Raw genomic sequence first — 17,529 nt, forward strand, 5'->3', positions numbered from 1 at the left:
ATTTAGCATTTCAATAGAACCTCAAGTTGTTCATATATATATATACTGGTAGGAATCCATATGATACCTTGAGAAATTATATTTTTACCATCAACTGTATAACAGGTGTTCTCGTTAAGACTGGCAACTAAGGTTGTACTTAGATAATTGAGAGGTATAAAAGAAATAATAAATCATATTTCAATCATATAAATTTGTATGTGGTATATCAACGTTGCTTTAGATCAATTTCAAGGCGGCGGCTATTGTTACATTAAGAAAATTCAAACAACTAATATTGAACTTTATAAAAGTACGATTATGTTTGTGTGAGTACACCGATTTTTTTTTCAATTGGCCAAACACTTGTATTTTACTTATACAGATGCTTCTTTAATTATACTGATAATATTAATAATAATGATAATAATAATTATAATAATAATCATTGAATGTGAATGGTTGTATGTAAAAATTATCAAGTGTTTGGCCAAGGTGTCTAATAAAGACAAACCCCAGATAGCAAGCTTACACTTATTCAATATGTAGTTTAGTAAAAAAATTGATAAAAACACAAAAAAATAGAAAAAAAAAGAACCAGATAGATTCTACCAAGATCTATCTTTTTTACTCTGCCCGATTTTGCTGGCATTTTTTTATCGATCTATAAAAAGGGCTCTTCTTAAGATCAGGTGTTTGCTAACTGGGATATTTAGTTATGTAAGCCAGACAACTTGTAAAAAACGCAATTTTTGTACTGTTACAAAGTTAAAGAAACGTTGTAGTGTGAAAACAAAAATCACTTTTCAATAAAAAAATTTTTTCATACGCAATACAGGTATTTTATTTATTCTTTGCTTCTTTTAAATTAAAACAATAACAATAATAATAAAATCCATTATTAATATTATTACTATTATTATTATAACACAGTTTGTAAAAAATAATGAATTCATTGAGTATTACTTGAACAATGTTTTTTTTTTTTTATATCTCACGAGTCAACCATCTGTTTTTATTTTGTTTGTATATTTTTAAAAGGCTCAGTACATAGTTTTAACGATGACAAATATTTCACTAATTGTATCGTTATAGAATTTCCAGTAATAATAATAATTATTTGTTACAAATACTTAAAACTATTATGCCGTTTAATTCAGCTTATCATCTACATAAGTATGACTTGTCTCTATTAATAGTAGAGCGTTGAACTTTACAATTACAATGAATTTATTTAATAATAATTAATGCTAATAATAATAATAGTAATAGGTATACATACAAATGTTAAATATATTAATTCACAATTTAAATACTCGCTTTAATACTAAAAAAAAAAAAAATTGAAATATCATGTATATAGAATCACTAAGAAAATTATTTTATTCGTTTGTATTTAGAAATTATTCTAAGATAATTATTTTATTGAAATATTTCGTGCTCAGTCACTGTTAACTTGTGATTCAACAGTATTTTTTTCTTTTATTAAATATTCTAATATTCTAAAGTTGACTTTGTTTATTTTTTTATTATTATTTTACGCGATTATATTAACAAATTTTTAATCATAAAGTTATTATTTATCGCTTTATTTATACCGTTCTTAATCATACTATCTTTCCAGACATATATGTATTGTATTTACATTAGAATAACCATAAAACCCGCTTGATTAATAAATTAATCCTTTTCTTTGGTCTCACACATGCAAATTAAAATCAACATTAATGTGTTTTGCAACATTTAACATCATCATTATCATTCATCTTTTGAGTGTATCTATCAAAACTCATACTTAATCCTGTAATGACTGATTGATCTTAACATTTTACGTATTAATAAAGTTTTCATGTTTAAAAATCATGATATTATAATTAATAGAAAAAAAAAACAAAGAAATACGACCGATAGTTAAATATTTCTAATAATACTTATCGTTTTCATGCAACAATATATTTTTTTTTTCTGATTCAATGTTTAAACTATTATTTCTTTAATTTGTTTTTCAATAATCCAACGTCATTAAATTTCTTTTTTTTTCTGCATTCCAAAAATATTTTATTTATCAATTTGCCATCAGCAAATAAATACTCTTACACTGGTTGATTTTGATATTCATTTCAATTTTATAATGATTATTTTATCTCAAATGTAACTAATATTATTTGAGATATCACAATTAGCACTTCTATTCAATTAAGAAATACATGTCTAAAAAATTTTTTATAACAATTTTTGAATGATATTAAAATTAATTATTTAATAATTATTTTGTTAAAAAAAGAAATCATTGTAATAAATAAGTTGATTAAAATATAATAAATTTAAAATCTATTCAAAAAATATGAATTTAAAAAATTTATATTGAATTTTTTTAATGATCATATCTGGCCCAATAGTTGTTGTGTAAGGCTTATGATGCTAGCATCACTAATGGAATGACTAATACTATTTAACTAATTTAAACTAACTGAATGTTAGTCTTGCAACATATGAACAAAACTTATTGGAAACATTCCTCGACGTTCTGGTGATCTTTCCAATGCACCTTCCATCCAATTATCATCATCCGTTTGTTCATTTGTGACAATTATTACTTCGCCCTCACGAAATGAAAGTTCATCCTCATTATCAGCTTCACAATCATAAAGTGCTCGACATCGACGTAATCCATTTAGGCTTGAAGTTATTGGCTGGATAAACATACAATAAATTTAATAAAAGTTCAATATAAATAAATAAATATATATAGTCTACAATCAATTTAAACAATCTTGCTTTAAAATATTTTTTTATTTAGCGAAAATAAACTTAATGTAAAATTCATGCTATTCAATAGTTCAATCACGATAAAATTACTCGAAAACCAAACGTTATGAGACAGTAAAAAAAAAAAATTTAATTATTCCATATGTCCTTTGGAATCATCAGCAAAAGGTATTATTCAATTGTATTTGATGTTAGAAAAAATCAAATAAAAACTGAAAAACAAAATTAATTTTTTTCTTTTTAGTACACATGAAAACATGATTAGTGAAATGCAATGCACAAATGATCATGCCACTGGGATTTCGTGCAATGTTTACCAGGTTCAAAGTGGAGAGCATAGCTGAGGGCTCCTCGGCGTAGCTCTCTAGTCTGGATCGGTCCCTTCGCTGTACCAACAATGGTTAAGAGCAAAACCATAAACCCATCATGTAATATCCACATACATGCGTTTTTTTTATAAGATCATTTATCCCATCACAACCTAGTCCCTTCACCAATACTTTATTTTTACAGAATATTTAATCAATTTTCCTTTTATATTTTATCATTTATCAATCATGATAACGAAATTTTTGTGAAAGAAAGCATTGATAGGAAATGAGATGAATTGATGATTATTCTATATTTATTAATTCGAATTGATAAGTGAACATATGATATTGAATAATTTTAAATGATGATGATGATGATAGATTATATTCTTTAGTAATGTATTCTTTATGATTAGTATGAAGTATTAGATGTGCTCAAGCATGTCAAACGTGGGTAAGTTAGAAAAAAAATGTAATGAATGCAAATACTACTTGGCATAACTTGTTAATAAATAAATATTATCATTGAGGATAAACGTGTTTGTTTTTTTTCTTATAAATCTTGATTTGAATTTTTTAAAATCTTATCTTATCTTATTTAAAATGAAATAAGAAATTGATTACTTACCTTTCTTGGTGGAGGAACTGGATTACCTATTCCATGTTCAGAGCACATCGAGCTGAGAGATTCACTACTACGACCATTACTTAATCTAGATGAAGTACCTGATGATGGTGCTGGTGGGGGTGGATTTCGTGGTCTTTGTAATGTCAATGTATTAGATTTGTCTATACCTATAACAATAATTTAGAAGTTTAATAAAAGAATATCCTTTTTAAAGCTAGAATAAATCAATGGTCTTATATACTTACTGTGATTTGCTGACGAATCTCCACTGGGAGATCTTTTATGATGTAGGCTATTTATTGTATTTAATGAATGTGGTAAACTGTGTAGAGTGTTACCAGCTAAAATAGGCTCACTTGTTGTTCTACTATGTGATGAGCTTGCTAAAGTAGCTGAGGACGGTAAAGTTCCGTAATGAGCTGCTGTTGTCAACATGGAATTTCCGCTAGTGCCTGGGGGTGGTGGTGGTGCAATTCGCTTTTTTAATGAACCATGAATGTTCAAACTATAGTCAGGTGGTGCCATGGGATTAGAAACTAATAAACAATAATAATATATTATTTACTAAATAAATATTTAAGTAATTTTTTTTAAAATACAGATAAAGATATTTACCAACAACAGGTTTTCTTGATTGTGGTGGTGGAGGAGGTGGCATTTGTTGTCTATTTGTTACAGAATTAGGTGAGGAACCACTTTGAAGACTATCACAAGTGCTACTTCGACTTCTAAGAGTAACAGGTGAATCTCCAGGTCCAGATCCTCCACCACCAGCATACGATGGTGGTCTACTACGTGTTTTCTTTTCTGGTGTTAAACATCCATTCTAAATAAAATTCAGCATTTTATAGTAATCAATAAAATACAAAATAACTTACTAAAAAGACAACAAAAAAAATTAACATCTATGACTCACTCTGTCTTCAATTATCGTTTCATCATCCGAGAAATCCGTTGAACCTTCATCGTGTGATAAATTCCAATCAATATTGACATTATCAAATAAACTCTTTTGTCGTTGCAAAGCATGTCCTAACTGTAAAAAAAAATGATTCATATATTGCATAAAAATGTACAAATAAATTATTTGCAATGCTTAAACTATAAATAACTTATTGAAATTCAAAACTAACCAATTCTTTGCAAGTCGGATGTCCCATTTCCGCAGCAATGTCTAATGGAGTTTTTTCCTGTTTATTACGAAGGGTTGGATCTGCGCCAGCTCGTAATAATAATTTCATTGCTTCTGCTCGATCATGTCTTGCAGAAAGATGAAGTGCCGTTTCACCCTCAACAGTAGTCTTATCAATACCACCAGTAGGCATATTTTGTATTAAAAAATCAACAATATGTAAACTACCACCCATTTCACGAAGAATAGCTAAATGCAGTGCTGTTTCGCCAATATCCTTGAAAGAATTAAATGATAAATATAACTTTTTTTCAAGATATTTATTTTTAAACAAACAATCACTACTTACTGAAGTAGGCAGAGGTGCTGCTAGATCAACATTTTCACCGTATACTTGAAGTAAATGCTGAAGATCTCGGTTATTAACAGCATGTTCAAGATCTGATAATAAATCTCGTTCATCTTCACAAGTACTCATCACGTATCTTTTATCCACATATTTAGCTCTTATAAATTCATATCTTTCTTCCCTAAATGAAATAGCATAAATTGAATACACATACATTTATAATACAATAACGAAGAGAGGAAATGTCTGTTGGTTGAATACCCACATTGTCGATGTCGCAGTTGGTTTGAGATTGTGATGTAGTGTGGCTTCCATAACTTCATTGAATGCCTGGTTAGTCATGTATCGTGCCAACAATAATTGTGCAGTGCCTACATTATCTAAAGTTAAAGACTGTATCCTAGATATATGAACACCCAGATCCCTATGAATTCCACTACACTCAATACAGACAATGACTCCAAAGTTGGTCGACAACCACGTCGCATCTGTAATTGATTCAATAGTTTATTCTTACTTATAAATTTTAGTTAATAAATATTTAATGAAATGGACATTTTTTTACCATTTTGGGATGAACAATCACAGCATTGATCATTACCAGGAAGTCTCATGACACAACGTATTACAGCTTGCTGTAGTTCAACAAGACTAGGATTACCTTGACCAGCTTCAGCTTTACCACTAGCATCAAAAGCTTTTAATAAAGCTCTCTCTTTACAATTTACAAGTACAGACATCCATGCACGTTGATCGTTTTCATCTTCTGCTTGAAAGTGATAAGTTCTATTATCTAAATAATGAGAAAAAAAAAATTATCTGTCAATTATTTTTATAAAATAATAGAAGAAAAAAAAAATATGAAAAGTTTTAATTGACTTTCAAGAATTTTCCTTGTTGAGGCAATAAAATAAAATGATAAAAATAATTATCATGATAAAAAATATAAAAATATAGCATTGTTGACAAATATACATACAACTAATGAGATCAAATCCTCGTTTGTCATCAGGCACCAGTTTAATCTGGCACGTTAATAAATTTACTCGTGTTGGTGGTTTATTCTCATCCGCATGACAAATATCAAGATAGCCCTCAGCTTGAACCGCACATTTCCTTTTTTGCCAAACACGTCGCATTTTACCCTCGCTTTTTTTTAACAAATGTCCGGAACGGGTGACTCCATGCTGTTTATCACCTTGAAGCTGATGAAGTGAATATCCCACACTAGCATTTGCATTCAACTGAAAATTTATTTATTTTAAACATAGTAAATATGAAATATAATAAATCAAAATATTATTAAATAAATTATTTACTTCTTTATCACATCCAGAACTCCTCAAAAGACTTCTCAACTCTGTCAGTCGTCTTCTCTCCTCATCTTGTGTTTGTCTAATTTTTTGTAATTTAATGCTTAGGTCAGCTATATATGAGCCAAAGTGTTCAATTGTTTTCAAACCATCTTGAAAATAATTGGTCTGAGCATGATAATATTCAACAAGATGTTGAAGTAGTTCAATGCCTTTTTTCGTTTTTATTTCATTAACTTTTATAAGATATTCACACATTTGTAATTGAAATAATCTTCGTTCCTTTTCCATTTCATCAGCTATTTCAGCTGGAGTTACTTCAGATCGTATCAATCCCGCTTCCTTTGCATGTTGCTTTTTTTCTTTTTCTATTTTAGCATATTTAGTTTCATAATCCTTCCAAGCTTTTTCAAATGGCCTCTTCAAATCACCTTTGACACCTCTAAGGTCTCCTTTTAATACAGAATCCAATGGGAACATGACGATGTTGTTAATATTTTGCATCTGTAAATAGACGTCAGACATTTCTATTAATAAAAAAGATTAGTTACGTTGAAATAAAGTAATAGAATTAATTTCAAAAGTGACATAGCATGAATGATTTTATATTGAATAAAAAATTCTATTTTTAAATAAGAATATATATGTTTAAAAATACTTTTAAATATTATTTTTAACGAGACAGATTTTTACCCTGAATGAAAAGAGAAATTATTGATGTATAGTAAAGGGCCATTGATGTGTTGAGCATGTCACATAATACCAAGTGTCTAATATGGTAACGTCGACAGGATGAATTCGCGTAAGGCGACTAATAAGTAATACTAATGAGTCTGTTATATATGTATTGTAACTCGAGGTTGGTATTAATTAATCTATCACCATTTAGAGACAATGTTAAAATACTTACAAGAGTCTTCATAAGTGCGCTAAGTTCTTTTGTGACGACGGCAAACTTGAAAAAAGCTGCTCCAATGTCATGTTCTTGTTCTTTCAAAGCAGCATCTCCCAATTTTTCCAATGCTCGTCCAAGATAAACTTCATTGTCCACATGAGCTGAAAGAATTCGAAATTTTATTATCATTTTATAAATCATAAAATTAATCAAGTCAATTTAGAATGAAAATAAGAAAAAAAAAATATCCTCATTAAAGTGAAAGTGCGACTGTTAAGTAATTAATTTTCTTGATAAAGATGAAGTTTGATAAATTTAATTAGTAGATGAAAAGTGATGTTAAGAGTTGATTCCAAACAAACTCTCAACACTCTACATATTTGGTATGTATTGATAGTAATTTCAAATTAAAATGTTAAATATTCTTAAGGTGTTGAAATGAAGTCTACCTTGAAGACATGAGGTAGTATGAGCTTTAGGTTTTGATGTAACTAAAGGATAAAACAGACGCCAGTGAAATCGATTTTGTCTATATGTCTATCATCAATGTATGACTATTATTATGCATTTTGTGCCTTTTATAAAGTTGAAAAAAATATAATAGTACTTGATATCCATGATTTACAAGTCTATTCTCAAGTTTGAAGAAGTATATCACTTCTAATATCAACGTATATCTTGATAATATTCATAGGATCGAAATAAAAGCAGTCATTTACCATTTCCAGAGTTGTGGATTGCTTTGATTGCTTTCTTCAACTTGGTCAGACCTTCTCGATCGAAGTCCAGTGTCTGAAAGATAAGAAAAGACAGTATATTAAATCACAAATCAATTTTTTTTATAGCGACTATATCTAAATTAATAGTTTTTTTTTTAGAAATAATCATCTTACATTAATTTGTAAAATGTAATATTAAAAAATAGATATATATATATTGATTATTATTATTATTAATATTGTATTTAACAATGCTTTAGATGAAATGTAGTATGTAAAGAAATATAAAACGTTGTCAGAATCATTGTTTGCAAAAATATTTAATTACAAATGAAAAAGAAATTAAAAGAAATAAATATCGAATTAAATAATTCAAAGAAAGTAAAATCTTATTTAATAATTAATTTTTCTATTATTTAAATAATAATTTTAATTAATTATTTAATAAAATTTCGAATTAGCTTTATAATTCTTTTGTCAATTTATAAATAATCCTATTAATATAATTTCAATTATTTCCTATTTTTAAATTAAATAATTATTTATTTATTATTTTAAATATTATGTAGCAACTTTTTATAGGCTAGAAAGAAGTCATCTTTTTGAATCTCTTTTAAATAATTAATAACATCAAAATAGAATGTTTAAATAATTTTTTCAGATATCAAAATTATTAATAAAATTATTATTCATTATATTTATATAGAAAATTGGATATTAATGACAATAATTTGATTATCAATTTGCATTAAGTCACATATAGCACCTTTATACAATGTGTTAATTAGTAAAAGACCTATTACAAGCGGAAGTCATTTACGGCACGTGGAACGGAACAAGTGAGAATGTGTAACACAATTGTAAGCCTTTCCTTTTTTTCACTTCTCCTTTTCTTGATTTTCTCATTCACTTATTCTTTGCAGTTACCTCCAATTAATTTCAATTCATACATATTTTTTTTTTTTTTTATTCTTTCTGTATATAATTTATTTTTTGTATCAATTGTTTCCTTCTTCCCATATAAATGAGCGGTAAAAATCTGGTTTTATAATTTTTTTTTTTTTTTTAATTTCAATACATTAAGACATGAGACGCTGACCTTGGACAAAGAAGAAGAAGAAGAAGAAGAAGAAAATGAGGAAGAAGAGAGAAGAAAAGTAGTTTTTCTCTGATAAAATCAAGTTAATGTTAATGAGTTTTTACCAGGTAATTTTATTATGATAAATACTAAAAGAAAAAGTAGTCAAATAATAAATATATTTTATACAAAACTTCCGCATTATTGCAATGAGAAAGATAAAGAAATAATTTATGTGAAAAGCATCAGAAACATCAAGTGCATGCAGGTGATACACAACTGGTGTCGAGAAACGACGGAGGGTACCGAGTAAATCCGAAGCCACCAGAGAGTGGAAAGAATTCCTGGAGCTCCGGCCTTGGTAGGTCGTTCATGTCGCAACAGTTACGTATCGTAATTTACAAATAATATGCTACCAAGGGAAACACACCACCAAGAGTACTCCTGGTTTATAGTGTCTTTTACCTCAAGAATAATTTACATATTTCCATCGAGCTTTTTCCTTTTACACCTTAACTGTAATTAAGAATTCCCTACCACGATTTACAGGCATATTTTTTTATATGAAAGAATAGACTGGAAAGAATGAGATTAAATTTATTTGACCTATTTACTACATCAGAGTACTACATAAAAGTTGATATTGGATGACAACACCCTCACTTAAGAGACTCCATCGATCTATCGTTTAATATTTTATTCCTTATTTGTATTTCATATCTGCTTTATCAATGTTCTTTTATTTATTATATCTTTTTTTCCACTCGAATCGATGCAAAAAAAGTTGTGTAACTGAAGTCATATTTTTCTAGCTGTAATTTGATTTAAAACTTGCTATCTAACATCATTACCATTTAAATAAGTCATTGACTAAAATAATCTAATTTCTAATAAATTAAAAGGTAATGTAAATACGTATTGAGTACATTTATTTAATATCAATTAAATTAATAAATAATATAAATAAATGTTGTCTAGACGTGTGAAGCCTTTCAAGAAACTATTCGCTTGCTTAGGCATTTCTATAAAATGTACTCACCCTATACTCTAGCTATAAAGCTGAACTAAAGGTACAATGACAGCTGCGGTAACCCTCCCTTCTAACAATAAAAAAATGTCTAGCTAACATCCATAATACAAAAATCAATTTTATCTAACTATCTATATTAATTAATCAAATATTCATTGAATTATTATGCTCACTCTACTCGACCTAAATGAATTAACAAGTATTGTAATCTAAAAACAATCATGCTGGATAAAAATAAAATAAACTGAGGTTAATAGTTTTCTAATTTAGAAGTTTATCATTTAGATTATAATTACCAAAAGGTAATGAGAAGAGAAGAGTTCATAAGTTAGTTTAAAATTCTGATAAGCCTTCACCTTGAGCATAGTAAACAATGAATAATACTATAAAACATTTTCAATCACATGGTATGATCTTTGAATTTTTTTTAAACTTTTTTAGAAGAGTTTTCTACCTTTCCTATTGATTTTTGTCAATTGTTTTTTTTTTTTATTATTTTTGTTTTCTTGTACTCATCAATTTAAAATATCTATTTTTAATATCAATGTTCAGTCAATCGTGTAATAGGATTTGATTAAATCAACGCAGGACAAACCCTAAAAATAAAAATAATAAATATAATTATCAGTGAAGATGAAAGAAGAATTAAAACGTGGATGTAATAACTTCAGTGGTGAAGCAAAGTCTTTATAATTTGTATGATTTTATTTAATTTCCTGGCGCAATGCTATTACGTTAAAATAAATGATTATATTTATGAGATTGTCTTGCTAAAAAATTGTTTAAATACTTACTTCTTCAAGAGCTGTAATAGTTTGTCTGCATTGTGGCATTCGCGAGACAAACGTTGAGGTGGTTGGTGAATTGTAGTCCTCCCTAGTTTCTTCAACAAATTCACTAACTGCTATTAACCCTGGCATTTTTGAATCGTGATTTACTATTCAAATTATTCACACTTTTAATGATATGACATATGATCACATGGATATGACTGTAATATAGAAAACTGTCACACAATGCAAGTTTGCAAATCACAGCTAAAGAAGGAGGTGGAGACTAGAACACACCTCTCGTTTTTCCGCCCCCGCTTTGCCTCTCACTTTTTCTTTCTCTCTTACTCACGTGAAAAATGATCAAACACCGTGGACTCTATCGCTAAATTTTGTTTTAATCTGTCACTTTTTTTATACTATACCAATCTTCGTCCAATCGTACATGCTTTTAGCATGAGTACAAGATTATTTCTGTAACATGTTATGTATTTATTATTGTTCTTCAATAGACGCATTTATTCAAATTTTCAATTCATTATACTGTGTCACTAACTTTGGAACTGATAAAACATGGCCTAAACTTTGCCATGGATCATAATGCATTTAAATTCACTGTCTTTCATATTGTCGTCTTTATATCATTAACTTTATTTTGATTATTTTCTACGAATAGCTGGTAATGAATTCACAATAAATTTATACACTGTTCAGAGCGACACTTGTGACTCAGTCGATGCTCATCAACTTTACTGAACTTCGTAACCACACTCATATACCAATGCTTTCAGCACACTGTATTACAGAGAATGGCAGAGGGTAGACTATACTTTCAGAACATTTTTATTTGCAGTGTTGCTGCTTGCAAACCAATGAATTTCAAAAAACAGATTCGCAACCCAACTACTACTCTCAAGTGGTGTATGGCGAATGACACACAACAACAAAAGTGAAAGCGACATCTACAACATTTGAAGCCATCTGGTGGTTACATAGGGAAACATTGGTTTTATATTTTTTTAAATAAGAAAATAATTATTTAAATTTTTGTAATGTTTATTATTGAAATACAAATTTAGAGGACAAGAGTTTCTTGGAGTTTCATTTGTTTTTTACTATTTGCTTTTATCTGTGCTGCAATCCTATCCAAATCACGACGACCCTGGCTCGTAAGTCTACGTCCTCCAACTGAAGTTTTTTCAATAAGTTTCAATTGCTCCAAACTCTGAAGAGCTTTGCGAGCAACTCCACCAGCAGATCTACAGAAATGACTTGGATGTGTACCATTTCGTTTTCTTCCACCGAAAATTTTTGTTACAGCACCAACTCCAATGGGACTCCTGATGTAAATATGCCTTACAAGAGCAGCACACCTGATGTAGTACCAATCAGGATCATAAGGTGCCAATTCCTTGAATCGAGCTGATTTAACGATATCAACCCATTCAGGGACACGCATTTTACCTGTCCTGTAATTTAATATTCATCATTATTATCAGGTTCATGTCATACTTGAGTGTGTTAGATCAAAACTAAGGTTATGTCGACATGTGTCAACAACATTACTTACTTTTTGAGGAAAGCTGCGAAAGCTTTCACAAATTTGTGTTGATCTACGTCTTTAAGCGTAACAGACGGCATCTGAAAAGTATAAATAATAAATTGAATATTGATAAATTATATTTTACTAAAAACTATTGAGATGAAAACACATGGAGTGCATAGCAATGAAATGCTTTGTGTTTGATTCTACAGAGAACAATGAACTTAGTAGAGGTTAATTTTATAAAATCAGGATTGAAAATTTGTTTATGCATTATAATAATTGTCTAATTAATCTATAATATTATGCGTTTTTATTGAATATATTTTGATAGGACTAACCTTGTACAAGATATAAACCGGAAAGAGCTAACTAAAAAATGGCGACTGCGAGTTGATGAAAGCTGCATGACTTCCTAGTTAGATCAATGCTGATTGGACTAGCCAATCAGCTGTTTAGCTGGCGCTATTTTTTAAATATAGTTTCAAATTATTTATTTATTTCAATAGAAATAATTTTAAATAGATTTTATGTTGGTATAAAAATTCAATAAAATATGTTTTATCAAATATTTCCTTTCAAGGACAGAGTTACTACAAAATTCATTAATTATTCCATGTATGTATTGTTGCGAATTCATGAATGCAATACATTCGACGTATGCAGATTGAAGAGGAGGTTAAGTTATTGAAGGATCTGAAACTCATCTAATCTTCTGATGTTATCATTTCACTCAAAAGTGAATAATGAGATCATGAACTTGCGAAATTTTGTGCAATGTACCTCTTGAACGTATATTCAGTCACCTCACATATTTAGTAGCGGTACAATATTCAACTTTTATTCCTAAGAGGATGTCTGTTTTAATCGGAAATGTCACTCGATATTTATTGAATATTCGCAAATATGTTGGATTTCAATCATCGTTAATTGGTACTTCGAATGTCAATCAAAAAGGAATTCTATGTAAACCTACAGTTCAATCTGAAGATTTTCTATTTCGTCAGGTAAGTTTAAAACTGTCAATTCATTCGTACAAATATCAACGCATGTTAACTTCTTTTCAATAGATATTTATAACGAAAATATAAAAATTAATCATTCATATTATTTTGTAGCTATTTGACACGACATCATGTACCTATACTTATTTGTTAGGTGATTTATTAAAAAGAGAAGCAGTGTTGATTGATCCTGTTCTTGAATTAGCAGAACGAGATGCAAAGTTGATTCAGGAACTTGAATTATCATTGAAATATGCTTGTAAGTGATTTATTCCAACAGAATTATTATTACATATTAATTCAAATTCGAACATGATAAACAAGCTTATCGAATTTATTATTCAACTACGTCATTAAAGATTTAATAATCTATTTATCAAGGAATATTTTACGTCGAATCTTTGATAATTATATCAAGTTTCAGTATTGATTGTAAAAGCTACGAATATTTTAATTCTTGACATTAATATTTTTTTTTCTTTAATTTTAGTAAATACACATATGCATGCTGATCACATAACGGGTACAGGGAAGTTAAAATCATTATTACCAGGTTGTCAATCGATAATATCTCAGAGCAGTGGTGCGCAAGCGGATATTTTAGTTCAATCACACGATAAAATTAAATTTGGACGACATCAGCTAGAAGTTTTATCTACTCCTGGTCATACAGAAGGTTTGATTGAGTATTCGAACTGATGAGAAAGAAAATGAAGCTACGTTGGAAATAATTTTTTTCTTTTTACTTTAGGTTGTGTGACTTATGTATGTAGAGAACAAGGTTTGGCTTTTACCGGTGATGCTCTTTTAATTCGAGGATGCGGTAGAACAGATTTCCAAGTCAGTCTTTTTACATTTTTTCCATTAACTTTTTTTCAATTATTTGAAGTTAATTTGAAAATATCAGTAAAAACAATGCCTTGCAGGGTGGTTCTGCAAAAACTCTTTATGAGTCTGTTCATTCAGTAATTTATAAATTACCAGATAATTTTCTCATTTATCCTGCTCATGATTATTTGGGAAGAATGGTTACAACAATAGCTGAAGAGCGAGCTTTTAATCCTCGACTTACAAAATCATTGGATGAATTTATCAAGATCATGGATAACTTGAATCTACCCTATCCAAAAATGATTGGTATATTATCTATTATTCTTTTTTAATTCAGTTTAATTTATTTTTGGATTAAACATTTCTTATCTCTCTATTATATAAAATATCAAAGAATGAATTATTGAAAAATAAAAAAAAAAAAAAAACTATTCTTAGCATAAAATGAAAAATGTTTCCTTTGGCTGATGATATTGAACAGTTTTATTGTTGAATATTGTTTCAGACAAAGCCGTACCAGCGAACAAAGTTTGTGGCTTGTACGAATGTGCACCGGTGGAAGAAAAATAGAAAATAGAGTTGGAGAATAAAGTGGTAAAGTACATCTCACATATTCCTTTTTTCAACTACTGTAAAGAAAAAATTTGACATTTTCTCACTTTTAGTATAATCGTTGTTTTTTGTTCCACCACGAAAGAGATGAGAAAAAAAAATCCACTAAAACGGTGTGAGTGGCACGCGAATGTCAAAGGGAAAAAGGAGAATAGCGGTACGATCAAGATTCTATTGTTAAAAGAGAAATAAAACGATTTCACTGGACTTTGGTGAGGCATGTGTGATATCGTCAGTTCTTTGTTGACAGATAATCGCATTTTCTAATATTTTTTTTTAAAAGTGTTAAGAAATGAAATATTGGAGTATTTTTTAAATTATTAAATAGCTGAAATTTTGTAGCATACTATTTAAGAATTTAAGTATTAAACAGAGAGGATATATTTTTTTATATTATTCTATATTATTAAAGCAATCAATATATTCCATTATATTATTGATTATATATTAATAAATTTGAAAAATGTTAAATTATCAATGTCATATTTATATTTTTAATAATGACATGAAAAGTGTATTAAATTGTTTATATGATATGTAATCTGTTTGTCGGAATCAGTGATTTTTGATAAAAACCCCTATGAATGTGATGAAAGAGGGTATAAAATAATAAAGGAATCTCAAAGCTTAAAGGAAAAGCGAAAGAGTAGGGAGGAAAGGTTCATGGTGTTAAGTTTTAGCTGTAGCTATGTGTGGAAGTACGTGTGATAGTGGCTTCGTTCCTGGGTTTTCCTACTGCATAGTAGGGGGTTGAAATCGATACCGTTACCAAGACAACTGGTGGCTACACTACGCCCGACACATGAGCGAGAAAACCTATGGGCCAAGGCTATTTTCTCTAACTTTCATTCTTTGATGTCCTCTTTTCTACCCTACAATTTGTATCTTTGATATAAAAATTAACAAACATGTCAACAGAATAAATAACAATGAACAAAGATTTTATACTATTGATGAGGGGATGAACTCTGGAAGAGATCAAAAGTTCTTTAAAGTAGAAAATTTGATTTATGAAATAAATTTTTTTTTTCTAATTTAATTTTTTTTTTCTGTTCAATAACAGTTTTGAAACTTATTAAAGTTTGGAACATCGATGTCAAATTCATCAAAGCTGTCAAAATAATGAGGAGATTATCAGAAAAAAAAGATATGTCAAGAATGAGAATAGGATGAAATAAATGATGAATGAGGGTGACTTCCAGGCTTATAACTGTTTGACTACTTTTGGCTTTTCTACCGTAACTTCCACAAGTAAATGACACGAACATCTAGCAGAGATGAGCAAAGAGTATGAACTCTGGTGTGAAAAAACCAATGAAACAACGGCCACTAGAACTTGCAATTTAGCAACGTCATCACCGAACAGATAATTGACAACTGTAGGTCATTATTCAAACCTTTTTTGTTCAATTTCTAGACTTTGTAATTGCTTATGAAAATTGAACTACTTTTATTATAAAAATAATTTCAATAGATAGTAATTTAACATTTAAATTTCAGATTGATGCAGACAAAATATTATCCACAGGTTGTTAATTTGACTTTGGGGATACAATATATCTGGACGCCCCAGGAGATCGATTAATTCAAGAGACAATCATCGTTCTATTCTGCTTATTTATCTCTCTATCTCTCTTAGTCTTTGGTACTCCCTTATGGTATATAGATCGAATAATAGTACACTCAAGTAATCGAGGTATTCTAGTGCCATTTCAATTTCTGCGGGAATCCTTAGGTTGGAATCTACCAGAGACAATTCCTCGATAATCGAGTTCCTCCCGTTTGTTGTCGTCATCTTTTCATTCTTCATCACTTGACTTTTTGATTTTTTTTTCTTCTATTTTATTATTAAATCACACGTCTCTACGATTCTCTAATGATATTGATCAAGAATAAAATTCTCATTTTATCAAGTTTCAATTGTGGAATATAGCCAATCTTTTTAACCCAATGATAAACGGATGACTCACTTGAATTAACCACAATCGGGACGTTCTATTCAATTTGATTTTCTTCAACTTATTGACTTAAATTCTTGCGTTAGAGTAAACTTTTTTTGATGTACTAAAGTCAACTTATTTCTGTACTTAAATAAAATCAGTCATAGTATTTACTTTTCTCTATAGTTTTTTTTTTTGACGTAGTTTACAATTATTATTATTATTTAAATCTGTTTTAGAATAATTATATAAATTTTAAATAAATTTTATAATATATTCAAATATTTGGGTATTTTGATTGGAGTAAAAATATGATTTTGGAGTAAATAGTGTCATTTAATTAAATACTACATTAGACTGAAAGATTATTAAAAAAGAAAAGGTTTATTTTGATAAAAAAAAAATCGATTAATTGTTTAGAAATTACACAAAAATTATTTAGTATTATTAAATCATTACTAATGGATCTATATTAATATTAACATATTATAATTTTTTTTATTAATCAAATAATTTATATTAATTCAATAAATTAAATTAAGCTTTTTATATTTTTCGAAATAATAGTGCAGACAAATTAATCAATGTGCAAAAAGTTATTGTATATATTTAATAAAAAAACATTT

At 28.6% G+C, this 17,529-nt stretch overlaps 3 protein-coding genes across 7 annotated transcripts; 1 reads left to right on the forward strand and 2 right to left on the reverse strand.

Moving 5' to 3' along the window:
* Positions 1-955: 955 nt before the first annotated feature.
* Asap (ArfGAP domain of ASAP) lies at positions 956-11,884 on the reverse strand. Of its 2 annotated transcripts, XM_035091052.1 has the most exons (15): positions 10,998-11,884; positions 8,096-8,168; positions 7,392-7,537; positions 6,488-6,985; positions 6,148-6,412; positions 5,734-5,961; positions 5,434-5,656; positions 5,169-5,349; positions 4,821-5,096; positions 4,604-4,723; positions 4,303-4,513; positions 3,933-4,223; positions 3,688-3,854; positions 3,066-3,134; positions 956-2,672 (listed from the first exon to the last, which is right to left on the reverse strand). In XM_035091052.1, the coding sequence occupies exons 1-15, from the start codon at positions 11,121-11,123 to the stop codon at positions 2,457-2,459; spliced, it is 3,090 nt and encodes a 1,029-aa protein (XP_034946943.1). In that variant the 5' UTR covers positions 11,124-11,884; the 3' UTR covers positions 956-2,456. The 2 variants fall into 2 exon arrangements, with proteins under 2 accessions (XP_034946943.1, XP_034946944.1); XM_035091053.1 differs by lacking the exon at positions 3,066-3,134.
* A 127-nt stretch (positions 11,885-12,011) lies between these two features.
* Positions 12,012-12,987, reverse strand: LOC118071974 (40S ribosomal protein S19-like). The gene is made up of 3 exons (XM_035091495.1): positions 12,858-12,987; positions 12,544-12,614; positions 12,012-12,442 (listed from the first exon to the last, which is right to left on the reverse strand). The coding sequence occupies exons 2-3, from the start codon at positions 12,612-12,614 to the stop codon at positions 12,049-12,051; spliced, it is 465 nt and encodes a 154-aa protein (XP_034947386.1). The 5' UTR covers positions 12,858-12,987; the 3' UTR covers positions 12,012-12,048.
* Positions 12,988-13,179: 192 nt separating this feature from the next.
* LOC118071914 (persulfide dioxygenase ETHE1, mitochondrial) lies at positions 13,180-17,082 on the forward strand. Of its 4 annotated transcripts, none has more exons than XR_004690956.1 (8): positions 13,180-13,523; positions 13,635-13,779; positions 14,011-14,196; positions 14,272-14,360; positions 14,447-14,657; positions 14,857-14,945; positions 16,027-16,346; positions 16,464-17,082. XR_004690956.1 is itself a non-coding variant. In XM_035091405.1 (7 exons), exons 1-6 carry the CDS (start codon positions 13,371-13,373, stop codon positions 14,919-14,921), a joined length of 849 nt encoding a protein of 282 aa, XP_034947296.1. In that variant the 5' UTR covers positions 13,180-13,370; the 3' UTR covers positions 14,922-14,945; positions 15,017-16,002. The 4 variants fall into 4 exon arrangements, 2 of the variants coding, with proteins under 2 accessions (XP_034947296.1, XP_034947297.1); XR_004690955.1 differs by having other exon boundaries at positions 16,027-16,342; XM_035091405.1 differs by lacking the exons at positions 16,027-16,346; positions 16,464-17,082 and adding an exon at positions 15,017-16,002.
* The last annotated feature ends 447 nt before the right edge of the window (positions 17,083-17,529 follow it).

The sequence above is a fragment of the Chelonus insularis genome, unplaced genomic scaffold (genome assembly GCF_013357705.1).
Source record: "Chelonus insularis isolate UGA/USDA-ARS -01 unplaced genomic scaffold, ASM1335770v1 contig_88_pilon, whole genome shotgun sequence".
Taxonomy (NCBI): Eukaryota; Metazoa; Arthropoda; class Insecta; order Hymenoptera; family Braconidae; genus Chelonus; species Chelonus insularis.

Bases quoted from the DNA above. Each gene is read 5' to 3' on its own strand.
- Asap (XM_035091052.1), bottom strand. From the start codon at position 11,123: ATGCCAGGGTTAATAGCAGTTAGTGAATTTGTTGAAGAAACTAGGGAG. The intron at 6,986-7,391 runs GTAAGTATTTTA...GTCTATTTACAG, and splicing joins GCGCACTTATGAAGACTCTT to ATGCAAAATATTAACAACAT. The intron at 4,514-4,603 runs GTGAGTCATAGA...AATTTTATTTAG, and splicing joins AAACGATAATTGAAGACAGA to AATGGATGTTTAACACCAGA.
- LOC118071974 (XM_035091495.1), bottom strand. From the start codon at position 12,614: ATGCCGTCTGTTACGCTTAAAGACGTAGATCAACACAAATTTGTGAAA. The intron at 12,443-12,543 runs GTAAGTAATGTT...ATTAAATTACAG, and splicing joins TTCGCAGCTTTCCTCAAAAA to GACAGGTAAAATGCGTGTCC.
- LOC118071914 (XM_035091405.1), top strand. From the start codon at position 13,371: ATGTCTGTTTTAATCGGAAATGTCACTCGATATTTATTGAATATTCGC. The intron at 13,780-14,010 runs GTAAGTGATTTA...CTTTAATTTTAG, and splicing joins ATTATCATTGAAATATGCTT to TAAATACACATATGCATGCT. The intron at 14,361-14,446 runs GTCAGTCTTTTT...AATGCCTTGCAG, and splicing joins GCGGTAGAACAGATTTCCAA to GGTGGTTCTGCAAAAACTCT.